This window comes from Dasypus novemcinctus, chromosome 30 (assembly GCF_030445035.2).
Source record: "Dasypus novemcinctus isolate mDasNov1 chromosome 30, mDasNov1.1.hap2, whole genome shotgun sequence".
In the NCBI taxonomy this organism is placed as follows: domain Eukaryota; kingdom Metazoa; phylum Chordata; class Mammalia; order Cingulata; family Dasypodidae; genus Dasypus; species Dasypus novemcinctus.
The window spans coordinates 47,304,605-47,322,410 of NC_080702.1; the positions used below are offsets into that span (position 1 = coordinate 47,304,605).

Below are 17,806 nucleotides of genomic sequence, written 5' to 3' on the forward strand. Positions count from 1 at the left end.
TCCTTATGTTTCCAACATTCTCTTTCTTGAGGTTTTCTTCAAATGTCTCTTATTGTTTGGTATCATCTGGATACCCAACAAAACATATCATATCCTATTGACTCACTCCTTTTGTCTGGTGTATTTCCCTTTTAGTCATTGTCACAATCTGATGTATTATATGATTATTTTATTTGCTTATTAAATTACTCCATCAGTGGATTCAGGAACACTTATTTCATATTACATATCTATTGTCTAGACAGTGTCTGGCTCAAAACCAGTGCTTAGAAACTATTTCTCAAATGTAATAAAGAATTTCTCATGAACCCTTAGAATACATGATTATTAGAGGAATATTATGTAAGGGGGACCAAATGGCCTTAGGATAGAGTTAAAGGGTATTAATTCCATAGAGAAGATATTGAAATTAATCAATAGAGGACAAATATAAATTATAGCTTTGTTTGTAATAACCTGCTGTTTGATATTTAGTGATATTTTTCTATTTATTTCTAGTAACATCGCCAATATGGAACCAGGAAATGATACACAATTCTCAGAATTTATTCTTTTGGGACTCCCAATAGAAAAAGATTTACAACCTTTCTTCTTTGGGTTGTTCCTGTCCATGTACCTGATCACCATCTTTGGGAACCTGCTCATCATCCTGGCCACCACCACTGACTCCCACCTCCACACGCCCATGTACTTCTTCCTCTCTAACCTTTCATTTTGTGATATGCTTTTCATCACCACCACTGTCCCAAAGATGCTGGTGAACATGCAAAAACAGAGCAAAGCCATTTCCTACACAGGCTGTCTCACACAGATGTCCTTTTTCTTACTCTTTTCAGGATTGGATGACTTCTTCCTGGCTGTGATGGCCTATGACCGTTTAGTGGCCATCTGCCACCCACTGCACTACATGGTCATCATGAATCCCAAGCACTGTGTCCTGTTGGTTTTGGCTTGCTGGATCCTGACTGCCCTGCATTCCTTGTTACATAGCTTAATGATGCTGCGTTTGTCCTTTTGTGCACCCTGGGAAATTCCAAACTTTTTCTGTGATCTTAATCAGATTATCCAACTTTCTTGTTCTGATTTCATCATTAATTACATAGTGATGTATTCTGGAGCTGTGGTGCTGGGAGAGGGTCCCCTTGCTTGGATCCTTTTCTCTTACTCTAAGATTATTTCCTCCATATGTGTAATCTCATCAGCTCAGGGTAAATATAAAGCATTTTCCACCTGTGCATCTCACCTCTCCATCGTCTCCTTATTTTATGGTACAAGCATAGGGGTGTACCTCACTCCTACTGCTTCATACAAGACACATTCAAATGCAGCAGCCTCAGTGATGTACACCATGGTCACACCCATGCTGAACCCCTTCATCTACAGTCTCAGGAATCAAGACATAAAGGGGGCTCTGAAAAGATTCTTAATGGGGAACCCATAGCAGTATCACTTGTCTTGGGTTTGAAGAAGGGCACCTGATTGCAGGGTTCAAGCCTCAGAGCTCAGAGCTTCTATTCTTTAAACAATCTATGAAACTAGACCTTACCTATGAGCCAGATATGGCCTTAAATAAGATGAAGTAAAATTTAAATCATATTTTGTATTACTATATATTAATTTGATGATTTATGCCTATTCATTTAATTAGTAAATCTTGGTGTCTTTGTGATAAAGTGTTTATGCATTTTAATGCAAGACTAAATTTTATGTTCTTTATCATGCCAATGTATAAAAATTTTGAGTTTATCCATTGTTCTAAGCAAAATATCTGTACCTTTCTACATTTGTCTTAAATTTTAGAAGGCACTTGTGTGAAAATCTATGTGTTTCCTCTATCATTCAATTTTTTTTTACCAACAATTTCCTCAAAACTCCCTTCAATCCCTGTTAAAAAATTGTGACTTATTGAATAATTTGAAATCCTTCCCAAAATGCTTCCTGGGGAGTTCTGATTTAGTGTCATGAGTTATTCCTGCACAGGCATACATTTCCCTTCAACAGATCCTTGTTTCCTGCAAGGGACCCTCAGGGTTAGTCCCTGTTTATTATTTATCTGAAACTAATTTAAATAAGAGATAGTGATTATGAATGCAGTATCCAAATATCTGAAGGAATGCAAAATAAATTTTTTTAATTTTATTTTTTTAATTCATTTTTTAAAAAAATATTACATTAAAAAAATATGAGGTCCCATTCAACCCCACCGCCCCCACCCCCCACTCCCCCCACAGCAACACTCTCTCCCATCATCATGACACATCCATTGCACCTGGTAAGTACATCTCTGGGCATCGCTGCATCCCATAGTCAATGGTCCATATCATAGCCCACACTCTCCCATGTTCCATCCAGTGGGCCCTGGGGGGATCTACAATGTCCCGTACTTGTCCGTGAAGCACCACCCAGGACAACTCCACGTCCCGAAAACGCCTCCACATCTCATCTCTTCCTCCCATTCCCCACACCCAGCAGCCACCATGTCCACCCTTCCCACACCAATGCCACATATTCTCTGTGGACATTGGCTTGGTTGTGTCCATTGCACATCTATGTCAAGTGGGGGCTTAGATTCCACATGGATACTGGATGCAATCCTCCTGCTTTCAGTGGTAGGCACTCTAGGCTCCATGGTGTGGTGGTTGACATTCTTCAACTCCATGTTAGCTGAGTGGGGTAAGTCCAATAAATCAGAGTGTAGGGGCTGAAGTCTGTTGAGGTGTTGAGGCTCAGGGCCTGGCTATCATATTGTCAGTCCAGAGATTCAAATCCCCTAAATATATCTTAAACCCCAGCACCAACTACAATTCCAGTAAAGTAGCATGAAAGTCTTGTGAAAAGAGATCCCCTCTGAGTCCAGTTCCATCATGCAAAAACACCAGCTCCAAAGAAGGGCCATCTGATATGGCAGTGAACCCCATCTGCCATGACCATAGAACTCGTGGGTCTCTTTGTCCCTGTAAAGAACCAATACCTGGGGTTGTATCTACTTTATCTGTCTCTTAGACTCTGCTCAGTTGTGCATAAGGGCAATCCTTCTGACAACCTCCAGACTCTTTTTTAGAGACTCGTAGCCATATAAACTCATTTCTCCTTTCCATTTCTCCCTTACATTAGGTCAAACAGTATTTTGAAGTCATGTTATTATATGTAGACAGGGATATTCTGCTGATCCACATTGAACCTTTAATTCAAGGTCTTTTTCTATTTGCATCTTCAGCTGGTATTTCGTAGTGATCCCTCAGTGCCAGGGAGGCTCATCCCCGGGTGTCATGTCCCACGCTGGGGGGAATGCACTGCATCTACATGCTGAGTTTGGCTTCGAAGCCAGGCACAATGCAGCTCTAGACCTTGTTCTTATTGCAGGTGTGTAGGCTCACAAGTATAGCCATTAGTATCAGAAGCCCGCTGTTGGACCCTAATTCCTTCCTGGTTCTTACCGTTGCACCTGGGGGACTGCCGCTGCTCCCCTAGGGACCATGACAGAGCGAACCCAGTACCCCCCCAGCTGTTGTTTTTAATTGTTTCCACTATGAGTATATCTAAACATTACCATGCACCCTGGACATATGCCCTGTATAACTCCCTGTCAACCATATATAGCCTGTCAATAACATCCCATACCATTATTCCTCCGCCGCCATTGTTGAACCACTCTGTGATCCAAAACTTCCTGTAAAGTGAATCCCAATATAATGTCAGTTTCCCTTACTAGTAAAATGGAATATAGCGATGAGTTTAAAGGTTAGATATAGAGTACATATTGATTTGGAACAATTTCTACATCCTATCTTTTCCTTTTCTTTTTTACTAATTATTGAGTTTCTTACAAGAGTCTTAGATCACAGTAATTCATATATACAATATGCAGTGCTCCCACACATCCACCATAAAACCTTTTCCCTTCCACAGCGATAATCTTTTAACTTATTCATATCATATTTCCTGAAACTGATGTACAGACTCTGAAACAATAGCTTTCAAACAAAGTAACCTCTGTGCTTACAATGTGGTCCATTCTTTAGGATATACAGTTTTCTAAATTTTTTAGTTATCCTAAGTTTTACATTATGGTTTACATTATTAGTCTGTCGTCCCCTATATGTTTTTGGTGTAATATTACATGTTTTATATTCATCCTCGTGTACTCTCATGAAACTCCTCTCTTGCCCCCACAGTTGCCTTGGTTCCATCCATTCCACATCCATTTTCCCCTCCCCTTGGGGCCCACAGCAACAGCCAATCTCCATTTCCCGAGGAGCCTCACCCAGAGATACTTGCAGCAGGGTTCGGGGCCTGACTTTCTCAACTGCCTTAGTGCCCTGGGAGCTACCCTTTTCTCGAGAGATACAGTTCTCTCTATTTGATGGCATTAGTCCTCCCCAGGATGTGGGTCCACCCCAACTCTCACTTCTTGGGTCTCTACCCAACGGTACAATCCACCCTGAATGCAAAATAATTTGCAGCAGCTCCGTATTTTGTATTTTGAATGTCCTCAGTACTCTTTCCACTGATTACTGTACTAGTTAGGTATCACTGCATAACAAAATGTCTCAAAGCAATTCGTTTATGATAATGCTTCTATTACAGTAGCCAATTCTGATACGTGGAGATATTTTATCTCTGCCATACTACTTGGGGCATTGCAGTCAGGTTTTTGTAAGTTTTGCAGGCTCTGCAGGTCTTGGTCAGGCTGCCACTCATATTGGGGATTTGGGGGTTATAGTCAGGTCTTGTGTGTTTTGACTGTGCAATGACATATTCTACACAAGTTCTCATCTTACAATAAGCTAACCTGGCGTTGTTCACAAGGCTGTGGTAGAGGGCCAAGGGAAAATAGCAAAAACATGCTTAGTCGCCTTGAGGCAAAATGTCTTTGCTACCATATATTCCTGGATGAAACATATTAAACACTAAGTACAGCAAGAACCAAAGGTGAATAAATATACTCCATGTTCTGATAAACTACACCATCAAGTTTAAGAGAAATGGATTCAGAGAAAAGTGGGAAATGGTGCCACTCTGCCGTCTACTGAAAATTTAATTGCAATTCAATTCAATACAATAAAATTTTATTGTGACTCTTAAAAAACAAAGTTTTAATAATGCTTCCTTGCATTTTTTCCCCTCAACAATTGTTAATTTCTTGGAGTAACAGTCAAACTATACTATACGTTCCATAAGTAGCCACCAAACTTCTATTCTAGATCATTATGTGTTCCTCAAATATAAATATTCCTTCCTGTTCCTTGCCTTCACATCAGAATTTTTATGCTAAAAAGAAATACACCATTTTCCTTTGTGATACTTCCTCAAGTTCAGGGAACTTGAGGGAGCGCCAGACATAGGTATGCCAATCTCCAAATGAAACAAGACCAAAGCATGTAGCGACTGGCATAACCTGGACAATACTAGTTTAAAAGTTAACAGGCTTGCTGCAAACTTTTACCTTCTCAAGACTGTATATTCCCTTCCTGTGATAACATCATCAAACATCCCGTTAATGTGCCTCATGTAACTCTTGCAGAAACTCTATTCTTACACCCTTTGTAATGTCTTTGTTCTGAAACTCCATATATCACCCCTCATGTTCTTTTCTTTTTGTGGATTGCTAACATCATTCTTAGACAGACACCATTGAAGAGCATTTACTGTATGTAAGTCCCAATAAAGCTCATGTCTAACAATTTGCCTGTTGGATTCTTGGTTCTTATGGTTGCCCCGACCAATTAAATTCAATGTTGGGTTGAAACAGACATCTCGTCTGAACTCATTAACTAGTGGAACAGGAGAACTCTTGTCTCAATGATGGAATCAATTTATAATTCATTTTATTTTTGTTTTGTTTTGCTTATTGTCTTTATTTATTTTTTAATGTTAAATTAAAAAAATATGAGGTCCTCATATACCTCCCCACCCCCCTCACCCTACTCCTCCCATATCAACAACCTCCTCCATCATCATGGGACATTCATTGCACTTGGTGAACACATCTCTGAGCACTGCTGCACCACATGGACAATGGTCAACACTATAGTCTGGACTCCCCCCAGTCGATCCAGCAGGCCATGGCAGGACTATGTCTAGCAACCGTCCCTGCTGTACCACCCAGGAGAATTCCAAGTCCTGAAAATGCCCCCACATCACATCTCCTCATCCCTCTCCCTAACCTCAGCAGCTACCATGGCCATCCTCTCCACATCAATGCTACATTTTCCTCCATTACTAATCAGAATAGTTCCAGAATAGAATATCAGCAAGTCTACTCTAATCCATACTCTATTCGTCCATCCTGTGGGCCCAGGGGTGGTTATATCCACTCCACCTCTATATCAAGAAGGGGCTTCAATTCCACTTGGATGATGGATGCAATTCTCCTGCTTGCAATTGTAGGTACTTTTGGCTCTCTCGTTTGGTGGTTGACCTTCATCACACCCAAAGCATGAGAAGCAAATAAACAAATAGATAAATGAGACTTCCTAGATATTAAAGCCTTCTTCACCTCAAGGGAGCTTGTCAAGAAAGTGTAAAGAGAGTATAAACAATTGGAGAAAATATTTGGTAACCATATATCTGACAGGAGATTTACATCTCAAAAATAAAAAAGACAAACAACCCATTTAAAAAATGGGAAAAAGATTTGAACAGATGCTTCTCCAAAGAAGAAATACAAATGGCTAAAAGCACATGAAAAAATGCTCGAAATCACCAGCTATTAGGGAAATGCAAATCAAAACCACAATGAGATACCATCTTACTCCCATAATATTGGCAGCTATCAAAAAAACCAGAAGACTACAAGTGCTGGAGAGGTTGTGTAGGAATAGGAACACTCATCCACTGCTGGTGGGAATGCAGAAGGATCCAGCCATTCTGGAGGACAGTTTGGTGGTTTCTCAAAAATCTAGCTATAGATTTGTCATATGATCCAGCAATTCCATTGTTGGGTATATACCCAGTAGAACTAAAACAAGGACACAAACTGATATATGCACAGCAATGTTCATAGCAGCACTATTCACTATTGCCAAAAGTTGGAATCAACCCAAAAGCCCATCAACAGATGAATGGATAAAGAAAATGTGTTATATACATACAATGGAATACTACTCAGCTATAAGAATGAATACAGTACAAACACATGTGTTAACATGGGTGAATCTTGAGGGCCTTATGCTGAGTAAAGCAACCCAGACATTGAAGAATACTACATGACCTCACTGATATGAAATAAGTAAACCAAACTGTCTCAGAGAGCTAGAGATCGGATGATATGCTTAAAGGCATTTGGGGAGTAGAGGAAGGTTGTGAGCTGACACCTACCTGGGTGAAATCTATGATCATCTAGAGGTAAGTATTTGTACAGGGAAAGGATAAAATGGGGACATATGGATAACTTTAATTTATTTTTTAAATCTTTTTAAAAGATAAATCACACAAAAATATTAGAGGTTCACATACACCCCACACCCCACCTCACGCGACTCCTCCCATATCAATAACTTTTTTCATTAGTGAGGTATTTTCATTACACTTGATGAGAATTTTGGAGCATTTTTACACAGCATGGATTATAGTTTATGCTGTAGTTTACACTCGCTCCTAGTCCATTCAGTTGGTTATGGCAGGATATATAATGCGCTGCATCTGTCCCTGCAATATCATTCAGGACTATCCCAAGTCCCCAAAATTCCCCCATATCACACCCCTTTTTTCTTCTCTCTGCCCTCAGCAGCTCCAGTGGCCACTGTCTCCACATCAAACGTGGAGTTTTCTACAGTTTCAATCCATTAATAGTCTCAGTGGTTCTATAGTAGAATACCAGTAAGTCCACACTAATCTACATTTTATTCCTCTATCCTGAGTACCCTGGGTACCCTGCAGTCAACCTCTACATTGAGAGGGGACTTAAATCCGACATGGTTGATGGATGCTCTTCTCCTACTTGCAGTTTTAGGTAATCTCGGTTCCCTGGTGTAGTGGTTGACCATTTTCACCTCCCTCTTAGCTGATTTGGGTAAGTGCAATGAACCGAAGAGTAGGAGTTGCAACTCTGTTGAGGCTCAGTTCCAAACTGCCACATGGCAAGTCCAGAGATCCCAACAATGTCACAGGCTTTACTTGGTTTATAACTTAGGGCCAACACTTAAATATTGGAATAGAACTGCTCTTGTATAATGGATTTTTATAAGAATTCAATGAGAAAAGTGCTATCAAGAAGTCAAGCTCAAGTAATGTTGCATAAAGGATGGAAATGTATATTTTTAAATTAACAAACATTTTATAAATTCAGGATCTCATGGCTCCTCTTAACTTTAACTACAGGCAGAACATTCCTGAGTCTCCTCCTATGCTTCCTACCCATATCCTTATAAGTCTGTTTTCAGTGCATATTATTGCAGTCACATACCTACCATGCAGATTCCCTTTTATTCAAGTGCTATCTTTAAAAAAAAAACACACACACAGACAAAAAGAAAAAGACACACCTTACTAACTTTTAAACCAGAAAGCTTCCCTTCACCAAATTTCCCTCCTCTTACAAATAAAAGTGCTATATATAGAATTTATTACAACGATTTTTTTAATCTTTTTAAATTTATTCCCCAAAACTCTTTAAGCCAAAATTTTCCTTGCTGTAATAGCTATTATTGCTGTTTTCACTCGTTACCAGTATAGTGAAATGTCCCAGGGCATTTCTGAAGCCAATTCAATGAAAGTGGTTACTGAAATTTAGTAGTCAATACCTCTGCCTGCTTGGACTGACTAGCTAGATTCAAACGTCACTCGTAAGGACTGTCCTCCATATAACAGAACAAAGTGCTGCTTTAGCTCAACCTGAGAACTACCCTGACCACACTTGACTCCAAAATAAATCTACAGAATTTCATTTTATTATCGACATTTTTCAGTATGCTTTCCTTTGTAAAAAGTTTTTAAGAGCAATATGAAATCTGGGTGTACATTATTGATTGCACTGAGAAATGCAACATATATATATTATGATTCACAGAAACCACCATTTCATTCATTCAATGCTACAGTGTACTCATTTGAAAACACATCCTTGCAGGAATATTTTAGCCTACAGTTATAAAGGTAGTTCATACTATAACATTCCTAAAGCATGTTGCTTTACAGTTAAGTGTTTCCAAGTAGTACAAATTCCCTGGTTTAAATGTGTTTTAATTTAAGTATGTAAGACTCATCACCTAGGGAAAAAAACAAAAATTATGACTATGATTTCTTTTTACTTTTATTATCTTGTTTTAAAAGATATATAGATCATACAAAATGTTACATTGGTTGCATTTTAAAATACATTTTGGAACACTGCTAAACATCATAGATTATAGTTTACATTGTAGGTTAACTTTCTCCCAGTCCATTCAGTGGGTTGATAAGTAATCCACCCTTTGTTTTAATACAAAAATCCAGAGACCTATAATATCTGTGATAGCAAATTATTTAAAAATCCTCTAAAAATTTCTTTTTTCTTAGTGCTCAGATTGGTATTACAATTCTGAGTTTAAACTTAGCAAAAATTCCTTTTAGATCAAAAGTAAACTCAAAACAGCAGAATAATAAAAACAATCCCTTCAAGAAGCAACATTGTATCTTTCCTTCAAAAAAGTCTGTTTTGCAAGTCCACAGACAAACTTAACCTTTGAAACATAAGTCAACATTAGACAGAGCCCACCATAGGTCAAATCTCAGTATGGGAGCGTCTCCCTGTTTTCTGCTGTATTGAATATTTTTGAAATATTTGGACCATCATTCAGGGTTGAAAATCTTAGTTATACAAGGATTTGTTACAATATAGGATTTGATATACACACTATTAAAGTGTCCTTGGTCCTCCCAGGTTCTTGGTACACTAAAAGGGATATTCAGTTATCCTGGAGCTGGTATCTGATTTCTTGATATCATTTGGCTCCCTTTCCTTTTAAGAGAAGTTTAAATAAAGTTTGCTCCACAGTTTCAAGACACTACCACTTTGAGTGAGGTATTATCTTCACCTTTCAAAACCGAGTAACGTGAGATTAATGTTCATCTATCTAATAACTCCAGTTATAAGAAAATTCAAACAGGGCTTAACTTTTACTGGTATTGCAAATGACACCCAACAGCAGTCAGCATCTGACCAAGGCCCTGAAGGAAGAAGCCAGCAGGATATATCTGTAATATGTAAAGTGAAGTGTGTGTGGTAGATACTATCAGCTGACAGCTTGGTTGTTCCAATGCAGGATGGTGATACTACAGAGAGGTCTGATGTGCCTGATGAGGTTACTGAAATTGTTGAAAGTGAACTGGCTGCAAGGTCAGGAAGGGTGTCTGGAATAAAATTACTTGTTCCTGTCTCTTCCTTCTAATTGTTTGCTTCCATCACATCATTATCATGAACCATCAATAGCAGTTCAATACAGTGCAATAAGAATTTCCAAGAGTAAGTAGTAAGATAATGCACTCTTGTAGGCCACATTAGAAATACGAAGTATAATTCTTGAAGAAGCCACACATGCTGCAGTAATCTGCGTACATGGTAATGTAGAGTTTAGTTTATTCCAAACAAATCATTGGTCATCCATCATGAAGATCTGTTTCATGCATTGATTCCGAGAGATAATATTAAATGAAAAGGGAGGTTTTTGGAAGGCAGAGGTTCCACTGAAAGATTTCTAATAATAATAGCTCTATTCAGCTAATTTTGTTTTGTTAATACTAGAGTCAAAGGTCAAACAAACCACACTATTGAGCCACTCCAGCTTAGGCACACTATCGTCTTTTTTTTTCAATTTGCTTACTAGAAATAGACAGGAAAATGCTACTAAATGTAACTATTAGATTGAGATGTCATAGCAATCCATAAACAGGTCCAGCAAATAAACACCAAGATGTCGGGCAGAAGGGCAGAACATGAAGGGATTACTTACAATGGCAATCAAGTCATCAAAATACAGTCTTAGATTTAGTTTGTAGGAGGGCAACTTCAACTCCTTGTACTGGAACACGTGAAGAATATCAGCAGCCAGAAGTCCTTGCCACCACTGACCTGCAGCTTTAAAGGACTTTATCATGAAATTAAAACATCAACATACACCAGAGAGAATAAAATTGGAAACCACAATTCTGATAAAGATTCTCATTTATAACGAAATCCTTTAACTTAAAAGTAAAAATACAAACAACGCAATTAAAATATGGGTGAAAGATTTGAACAGACATCTGCCAAAGTGCCGATTTCCTGGCCAGGGGAGCTCTATCACATTCCCCAATCGAGCATCAATAAACCCCCAAGTGCAATGGCAAAGACCAATTAAGATGGATGGCCCAGCAATGAGCCATTGATACTGATGACTCCAGTTATAAGCCTGGGTGCCTGAACTATGAGCTATGTCTACAGCTGCAGGGTGCCTAAGAGTTACCTCCAGAGAGTCTCCATGTAGCTCAAATGTGAACACTCTCTAAGCCAAACTGAGCATGTAAATGCATTACCTTCCTCATAGCAACAGACGTGACTCCCAGGGATGAGTCTCCCTGCCACTGTGAGGGATTACTACCAAGCACCAGCTGAAGAAGTAACTATAAAAAGACCTTGAATAAAAGGGCCATCTCAGAACAGCAGAATAGGTCAGGCTACATGTAATATCAGATGTTAAAATCTGCTTTTTGACTTTGGATAAAAGGGGGAAATGGAAAGACAAATTAGTGTATATGGCTATGAATCTCCAAAGGAGAATCAGGCAGTCATCAGAGGGTTTATGCTTATGCATGCCTCAGCAGGGTACCAGAGTCAGCCAAAGTAGATAGAAACCCAGTTACTGGTTTTCCTGAGGGTTACAGAGACCCACAGGTTCTATGGTCATGGCAGGTGGCTCTGGAGTTTAGGGCCATAACAGTTGGACCTGCTCTGGAGTTTGTGTTCCTGACTGTGATGAAGTTGGACACAGAGATGACCTTTCTACACATGCTTTTTCTGTTACTTTTACTTGACCTGTGATTGGCATTGGATTTGGTGTATATTCAGGAGACCTGAATCTCTGAACTGTCCATGTGACAGCCAGGCCCTGAGTCACAGCAGACTTTCAACTCCTACCTTCTGGTTTATTGGACTTACCTTGGCCAGTCAATAGGGAGGTAAAAAAATCAACCACCACACCAGGGGGCCAAGAGTTCCTACAAATGCAAGCAGGATGATTGCATCCACCATCCATGTGGAATCTAAGGCCCCTTTCAATATAGAGGTAAAGTGTACAACACCATCCCAGGGTCCACAGGATGGAGGAATAGAGTATGGATTATAGTGAACTTACTGTTGTTCTACTTTGGAACTATTGTGATTAGTAAGGGAAGAAATTGTAGCATTGAGGAGGAAGTGGCCACAGTAGCTGGTGAGGGTAGGGAAAGGGAAGAAGAGACGTAAGGTGGGAGCATTTTCGGGGCTTGGAATTGTCCTGGGTGATACTACAGAGACAGATGCTGGATTTTGTATGTCCTGCCATGGCCCACTGGGTGGAGTGAGGGAACGAGTAAACTACAATGTAAACCACTATCCATGTGGTGCAGCAGTGCTCCAAAATGTATTCACCAAAGGCAATGTATGTGCCCCAATGATGAAATAGGTTGTTGATGTGAGAAGAGTGGGATAAGGGGAGTGGCGGGTATCGGGAACTCTAATTTTTTTAAAGTAGCATTAAAAAGTTTTAAAAAGAAAGTGAAAGTGAAAGGACATACTCATTACTTGAAGGAAAGCTAACAATATAACATGAGTCTAAATAACATAGTGAAAACATTTGTAAAATATGAATATGGGTACTATTGCATATATAAGAGTCTTTATACAAAATATATACAAAAACCTTGAGAAATTGTAAGAAGAGCACTTATACATAAAAGGGAAAGCATTGAGAAGTGATGAGTTTTGTTTCAGTTTTTAACTATTATTTTCATTTTTTTAGAATAATGAAAATGTTCTAATAAAGATTGAAGTAATGAATGAACAACAATATAGGATACAAAGTACCATTGATTGTAAACTTTGGATGGATGGATGGTTTATTTATATTTAAAAATACAAAGGATTTTTTAAAAAATCAATTAATCAGACAATGTATTGTTTATATGAGACAAACCTTAGATACAAATACACAAATAGGTTGAAGTGAAAGGATGGTAAAATATAATTTATGCAAGTAATAATCAAAATGGAGCTGTGTTAGCTATACTAATATTGGACAAAATAGTCTTTAACACAAAAGCTTTTATAAGAGAATAAAAGTACACTATATATTAATAATAGTGGAAATAATCCAAGAAGAAATAACAATCATTAATATTTCTGCACCTAAAAATGATGCCTCAAAATACAAGAGGTTAATGCAGGCAATAAAAAGGGTGAAAAGGAGAACTCTACAATAATATTTGGATACTTCAATACAACACTCTTCACCAAAAGATACAACATATAAATGAAATATCAACAAGGAAACAGAGAATTTGAAGAATGTGATACATGAACTAGACTTTGCATACAAATAGAATAAAAACCAATACCTAGAATTATCAAAACCAAAATTAGATCCTTTGAAAAGATCAAGAAAATATACAAACTTTAGCTAGCTTGATGAAGAAAAAAAGAGAGAAGATGCAAATAAATAAAATAAAAAATGAGTGGTTGATATTACACTGACCCATAGAAATATGAGAGAATATTATGGAAGGTGGGCAAGGTGTTATCAAAATAAGTGCACCCTTATCATCTCTCCTCCAACAACAACAAAAAAAATGGCTGAGTGGGAACAAAATCCTGACTGATTGAACTGTTTTGGGAATCCAAAAAGTAGGAGGCTTGTGGACATCAGTCTGGTGAGAATTTGACAAAAAGTGATTGTTCTAGGTAAAACCATAGATTTCTGGCACTTGTGTCCAAAGCTGTGGGAGGACTAAACCCTTCCCTTAGGGCAGGTAGCAATGGCATTCCCCAAACACTGGTGGTCACTCGGTGGTGTTCCCTGAGTCCTACATTCCCCGAACCTGTGATCCCCAAACACACATTCCCCAAACCAACATTTCCCAAACCTGCTTTCCCTGAACTCAGCACTTCCTGAGTCATGGTTTTCCCTGTGCCTTTAAGTCTCAAACAAACACTGAGAGGGAAAGTCCCGGTGAAAGGTGCAAAGGTCGCAAGTAATGCTGGTTTAATTGTGTTTCCCCATTTTAGACCTCAGTGCACAAACCAGCTGGCTTGAGGAGGAATCAGTAGGGGGTGAAAGGTGAATCTGCTGAGGCAGCTTGATTACCTAAATGCCCTGGATTAGGTATTTATGTACACGTCCTGTACATGTCCAGGAAGCACAATGCACCTCAAGCAGTATAAATCCCAAAAGGCCTACTCTAATACATACACTTAAAAAATCACCCAATGCTTAAGAAAAAAGGAAAATACTGAAGGCAGCAATAGAAAAGAGAACCATCACATTCAAGGAAAGCTCATTAAGTTTAAGGGCTGAATTCTCATCTGAAACCATGGAGGCAAGAAGGAAATGGTATGACACAGTCAAAGTACTAAATGAAAAAAAAAAAAAAAGCCCAGCCAAGAATACTCCATCTAGCAAAGCAGAAATTCAAAATTAATGGAGAGTTCAAAATATTCACAGATAAAAGGGAAGTATGAGATTATGCCAAACAGAAATTTGCCCTTCAAGAATTATTAAAGGGCGATCTGCAGGAGGAAAGAAAAAAAATAAACAGGAAAGACTGAATTGGAGGAAAGTGTAAGAACAACCTAAAACACAAAAAGAGAAATAAGAACAACATATGACCTATGCAAATCCAAAGAAAATAAAGCTAATGTTAGTAATTCCTTGAGGGTAATATCACTGACTGTCAGTGGAGTAAACTCACCTGTCAAAAGACACTGATTGACAGAATGGATAAGGAAATATGGCTTTTCTACCTGCTGTCTACATGAAACCTACCTTAGAACCAGGGATTCAAGAAAATTGAAAGTGAATGGCTAGAAAAATTTCCCACAAGCAAACAATAACCAAAAAAGGGCAGGAGTAGCTGTACTAATATCAGACAAACTAGACTTTAAATGCAAAATGATTGTGAGAGACAGAGATGGACACTGCATAATAGTAAAATGGATAATCATCCAAGAAGAAAGAACAATCATAAACATTTATGCACCTGACCAGAGCACCTCAAAATTCATGAGGCAAACACTGGAAAAACAAAGTGGAGGAATAGATTCCTCCAATCTACAATTATAATGGGGGACTTCAATACAACATTATCACCATTAGAAAGAAGATCTCAACAGATAATCTATAAAGAAACAAAAAATTTGAATAATATATTAGAGAATCTAGTCCTAAAAGACATATACAGAACACTACACCCAAATAAAGCAGGATATGCATTCTTTACAACTGCATATGGATCATTCTGCAATATAGACCACATGTGAGGTCACTGCGAATGTCTCAATGCATTCCGAAAGTTTGAGCTAATACAACATAATTTCTCTGACCACAGTGGAATGAAGCTGAAACTCTGCAAGGACCAGAGAACCAGATTAGGCACAAAGATATGGAAGTAAAGCAACATACTCTTAGACAAACAGTGACAAGGAAGAAATCTCAAAAGAAATCAGTAACTACCTTGGAACTAATGAAAATGACAACACAACATATCAAAACATATTGGATGCAGCAAAATCTGTCCTGAGAGGGATATTCACAGCCATAAATTCATACATCAAAAAAGAAGAAAGAACAAATATCAAAAACCTAACTGCACACTTGGAGGAATTAGTAAAATAACAACAAACTAACCCTAAAGGAAGAAAGAAAGAAATAACAAAGATCATAACAGAAATAAATGAATAGAAAATAAGAAAGCACTAGAAAAAATAAACAAATCTAAGAGCTGGTCTTTGAGAGGATCAATAAAATTGACAAACCCTTAGCTAGACTAACAAAGAAAAAGAGAAGATGCAAATATACAAAATAAGAAGTGAGAAAGGGGATATCAACACTGACTACAGAGATATAAAGATCATTATAATCGAGACTCTATTCCTCCATTCTGTGGATCCTGGAATGGTTATGTCCACTCCACCACTATATTGAGAGGGTGCTTAGATTCCATTTGGATGATGGATGCAATTCTCCAGCTTGCAGTTGTCAGCACTCTTGGCTCCCTGGTGTGGTGGTTGACCTTCTTCACCTCCCTGTTAGCTGGCTGGGGTAAGTCCACTAAACCAGAGGGTGGGAGTTGCAAGTCTGTTGAGGCTCAGGGTCTGGCTATCACATGGACAGTCCACAGATTCAAGTCCCTTGAGTATACACTAAAACCCAGTGCCAACCACAGATCTGGTAAAAGTAACAGGAGAGGCTTGTGAACAAAGATTACATCTGAGTCCAACTCCACCACACTCAGGATTAGAGTGGACTTACTAATATTCTATTCTGGAATTATTATGATTAGTAATGGAAGTAAAAGTAGCACTGATGTGGAGAAAATGGCCATGGTAGCTGCTGAGAATAGGGAGTGGGAAGAAGAGATGTAATGTGGGGGCATTTTCAGGACTTGGAGTTGTAATGAGTGGTACTGAAGGGACAGTTACTGGACTTTGTATGTCTTTCCATGACCCACTGGACCATTGACCATGTGGTGCAGCAGTGCTCAGAGATGTATTCACCAAATACAATAAATGTCCCATGATGATGATGGAGGTTATTGTTATGGGAGGAGTGGGGTGAGGGGGTGGGTGGTATATGGGGACCTTATATTTTTAATGTAACATTAAAAAATTAAATACACACAAAAAAAAGAAAAATATGGGAGTGCTAGGGAGTGGGGCATATGGGAATCCTCTATAAGTTTTGTGTAACATTTATGTAATTTGCATTTATTTAAAAAAATAGTATATTATTAAAAAGACCGTTATAAAACAATACTTTGAAAACCTATATGCCAACAAAAACACCAATTGAGAGGAAATGGAAAAATTCGTAGAAACACTTAAGCAGCCTACATTAGTGAAAGAGGAAATTTATTATCTCAGCAAACCAATCAAAAGTAAAGCATTAGAATCAGTCATTAAAAACATCCTAAATGAGAAGAGTCCAGGGTCAGATGACTTCACAGGTGAAATTTACCAAGCATTCCAGAAAGAACTAACAACAATCTTACTTAAACTCTTCCAAGAAATGGAAATAGAAGGAACATTGCCTAACTTATTCTATGATGCAAACATTACCCTAATAACAAAGGGAAAAAAAAACCCCACAAAATACCACAAGAAAGAAAAATTACATACCAAGCTCAAATGAGCCTAGATGTTAAAATCCTCAACAAAATACTTGATAATTGTATGCAAAAAACATCAAATGAATTATACACCAGGACCAAGTGGATTTCATCCCTGTTACGCAAGGAACATAAGAAAATCCATCAATGAAATACACTACATGAACAAATTGAAGGAAAGAAATCACATGATTATATATCTATAGATGCAGAAAAAGCATTTGACAAAATACAGCACCCTTTCCTGATAAAAATGCTGCAAAAGATAGGAATAGAGAGAAACTTTCTAAGCTTGATATAGGATATTTATGAAGAAGCCACAGCTAACCTTAATTAAAATAGTGAAATTCCAGAGTCTTTCCCTCTAAGATCAAGAACAAGACAAGGATGACTACTATCACACCTCCGATCTAACATTATGCTGAAAATACTTGTTTGAGCACTGAGGCAAGAACCAGATACAAAATGTATCCAAATTGGAAAGGAAGAA

At 38.2% G+C, this 17,806-nt stretch overlaps 1 protein-coding gene and 1 pseudogene across 1 annotated transcript; one reads left to right on the forward strand and one right to left on the reverse strand.

Annotated features, from left to right (window-relative positions):
- Nucleotides 1-511: 511 nt before the first annotated feature.
- LOC139437915 (olfactory receptor 7A10-like) lies at nucleotides 512-1,441 on the forward strand. Its single transcript, XM_071212809.1, has one exon. It carries the CDS (start codon nucleotides 512-514, stop codon nucleotides 1,439-1,441), a length of 930 nt encoding a protein of 309 aa, XP_071068910.1.
- An 8,599-nt stretch (nucleotides 1,442-10,040) lies between these two features.
- Nucleotides 10,041-11,075, reverse strand: LOC131276878 (cyclin-J pseudogene; annotated as a pseudogene).
- Nucleotides 11,076-17,806: the final 6,731 nt, after the last annotated feature.

Excerpts from the sequence above, each read along its gene's own strand:
- LOC139437915 (XM_071212809.1), top strand. The coding sequence starts at position 512 with ATGGAACCAGGAAATGATACACAATTCTCAGAATTTATTCTTTTGGGA.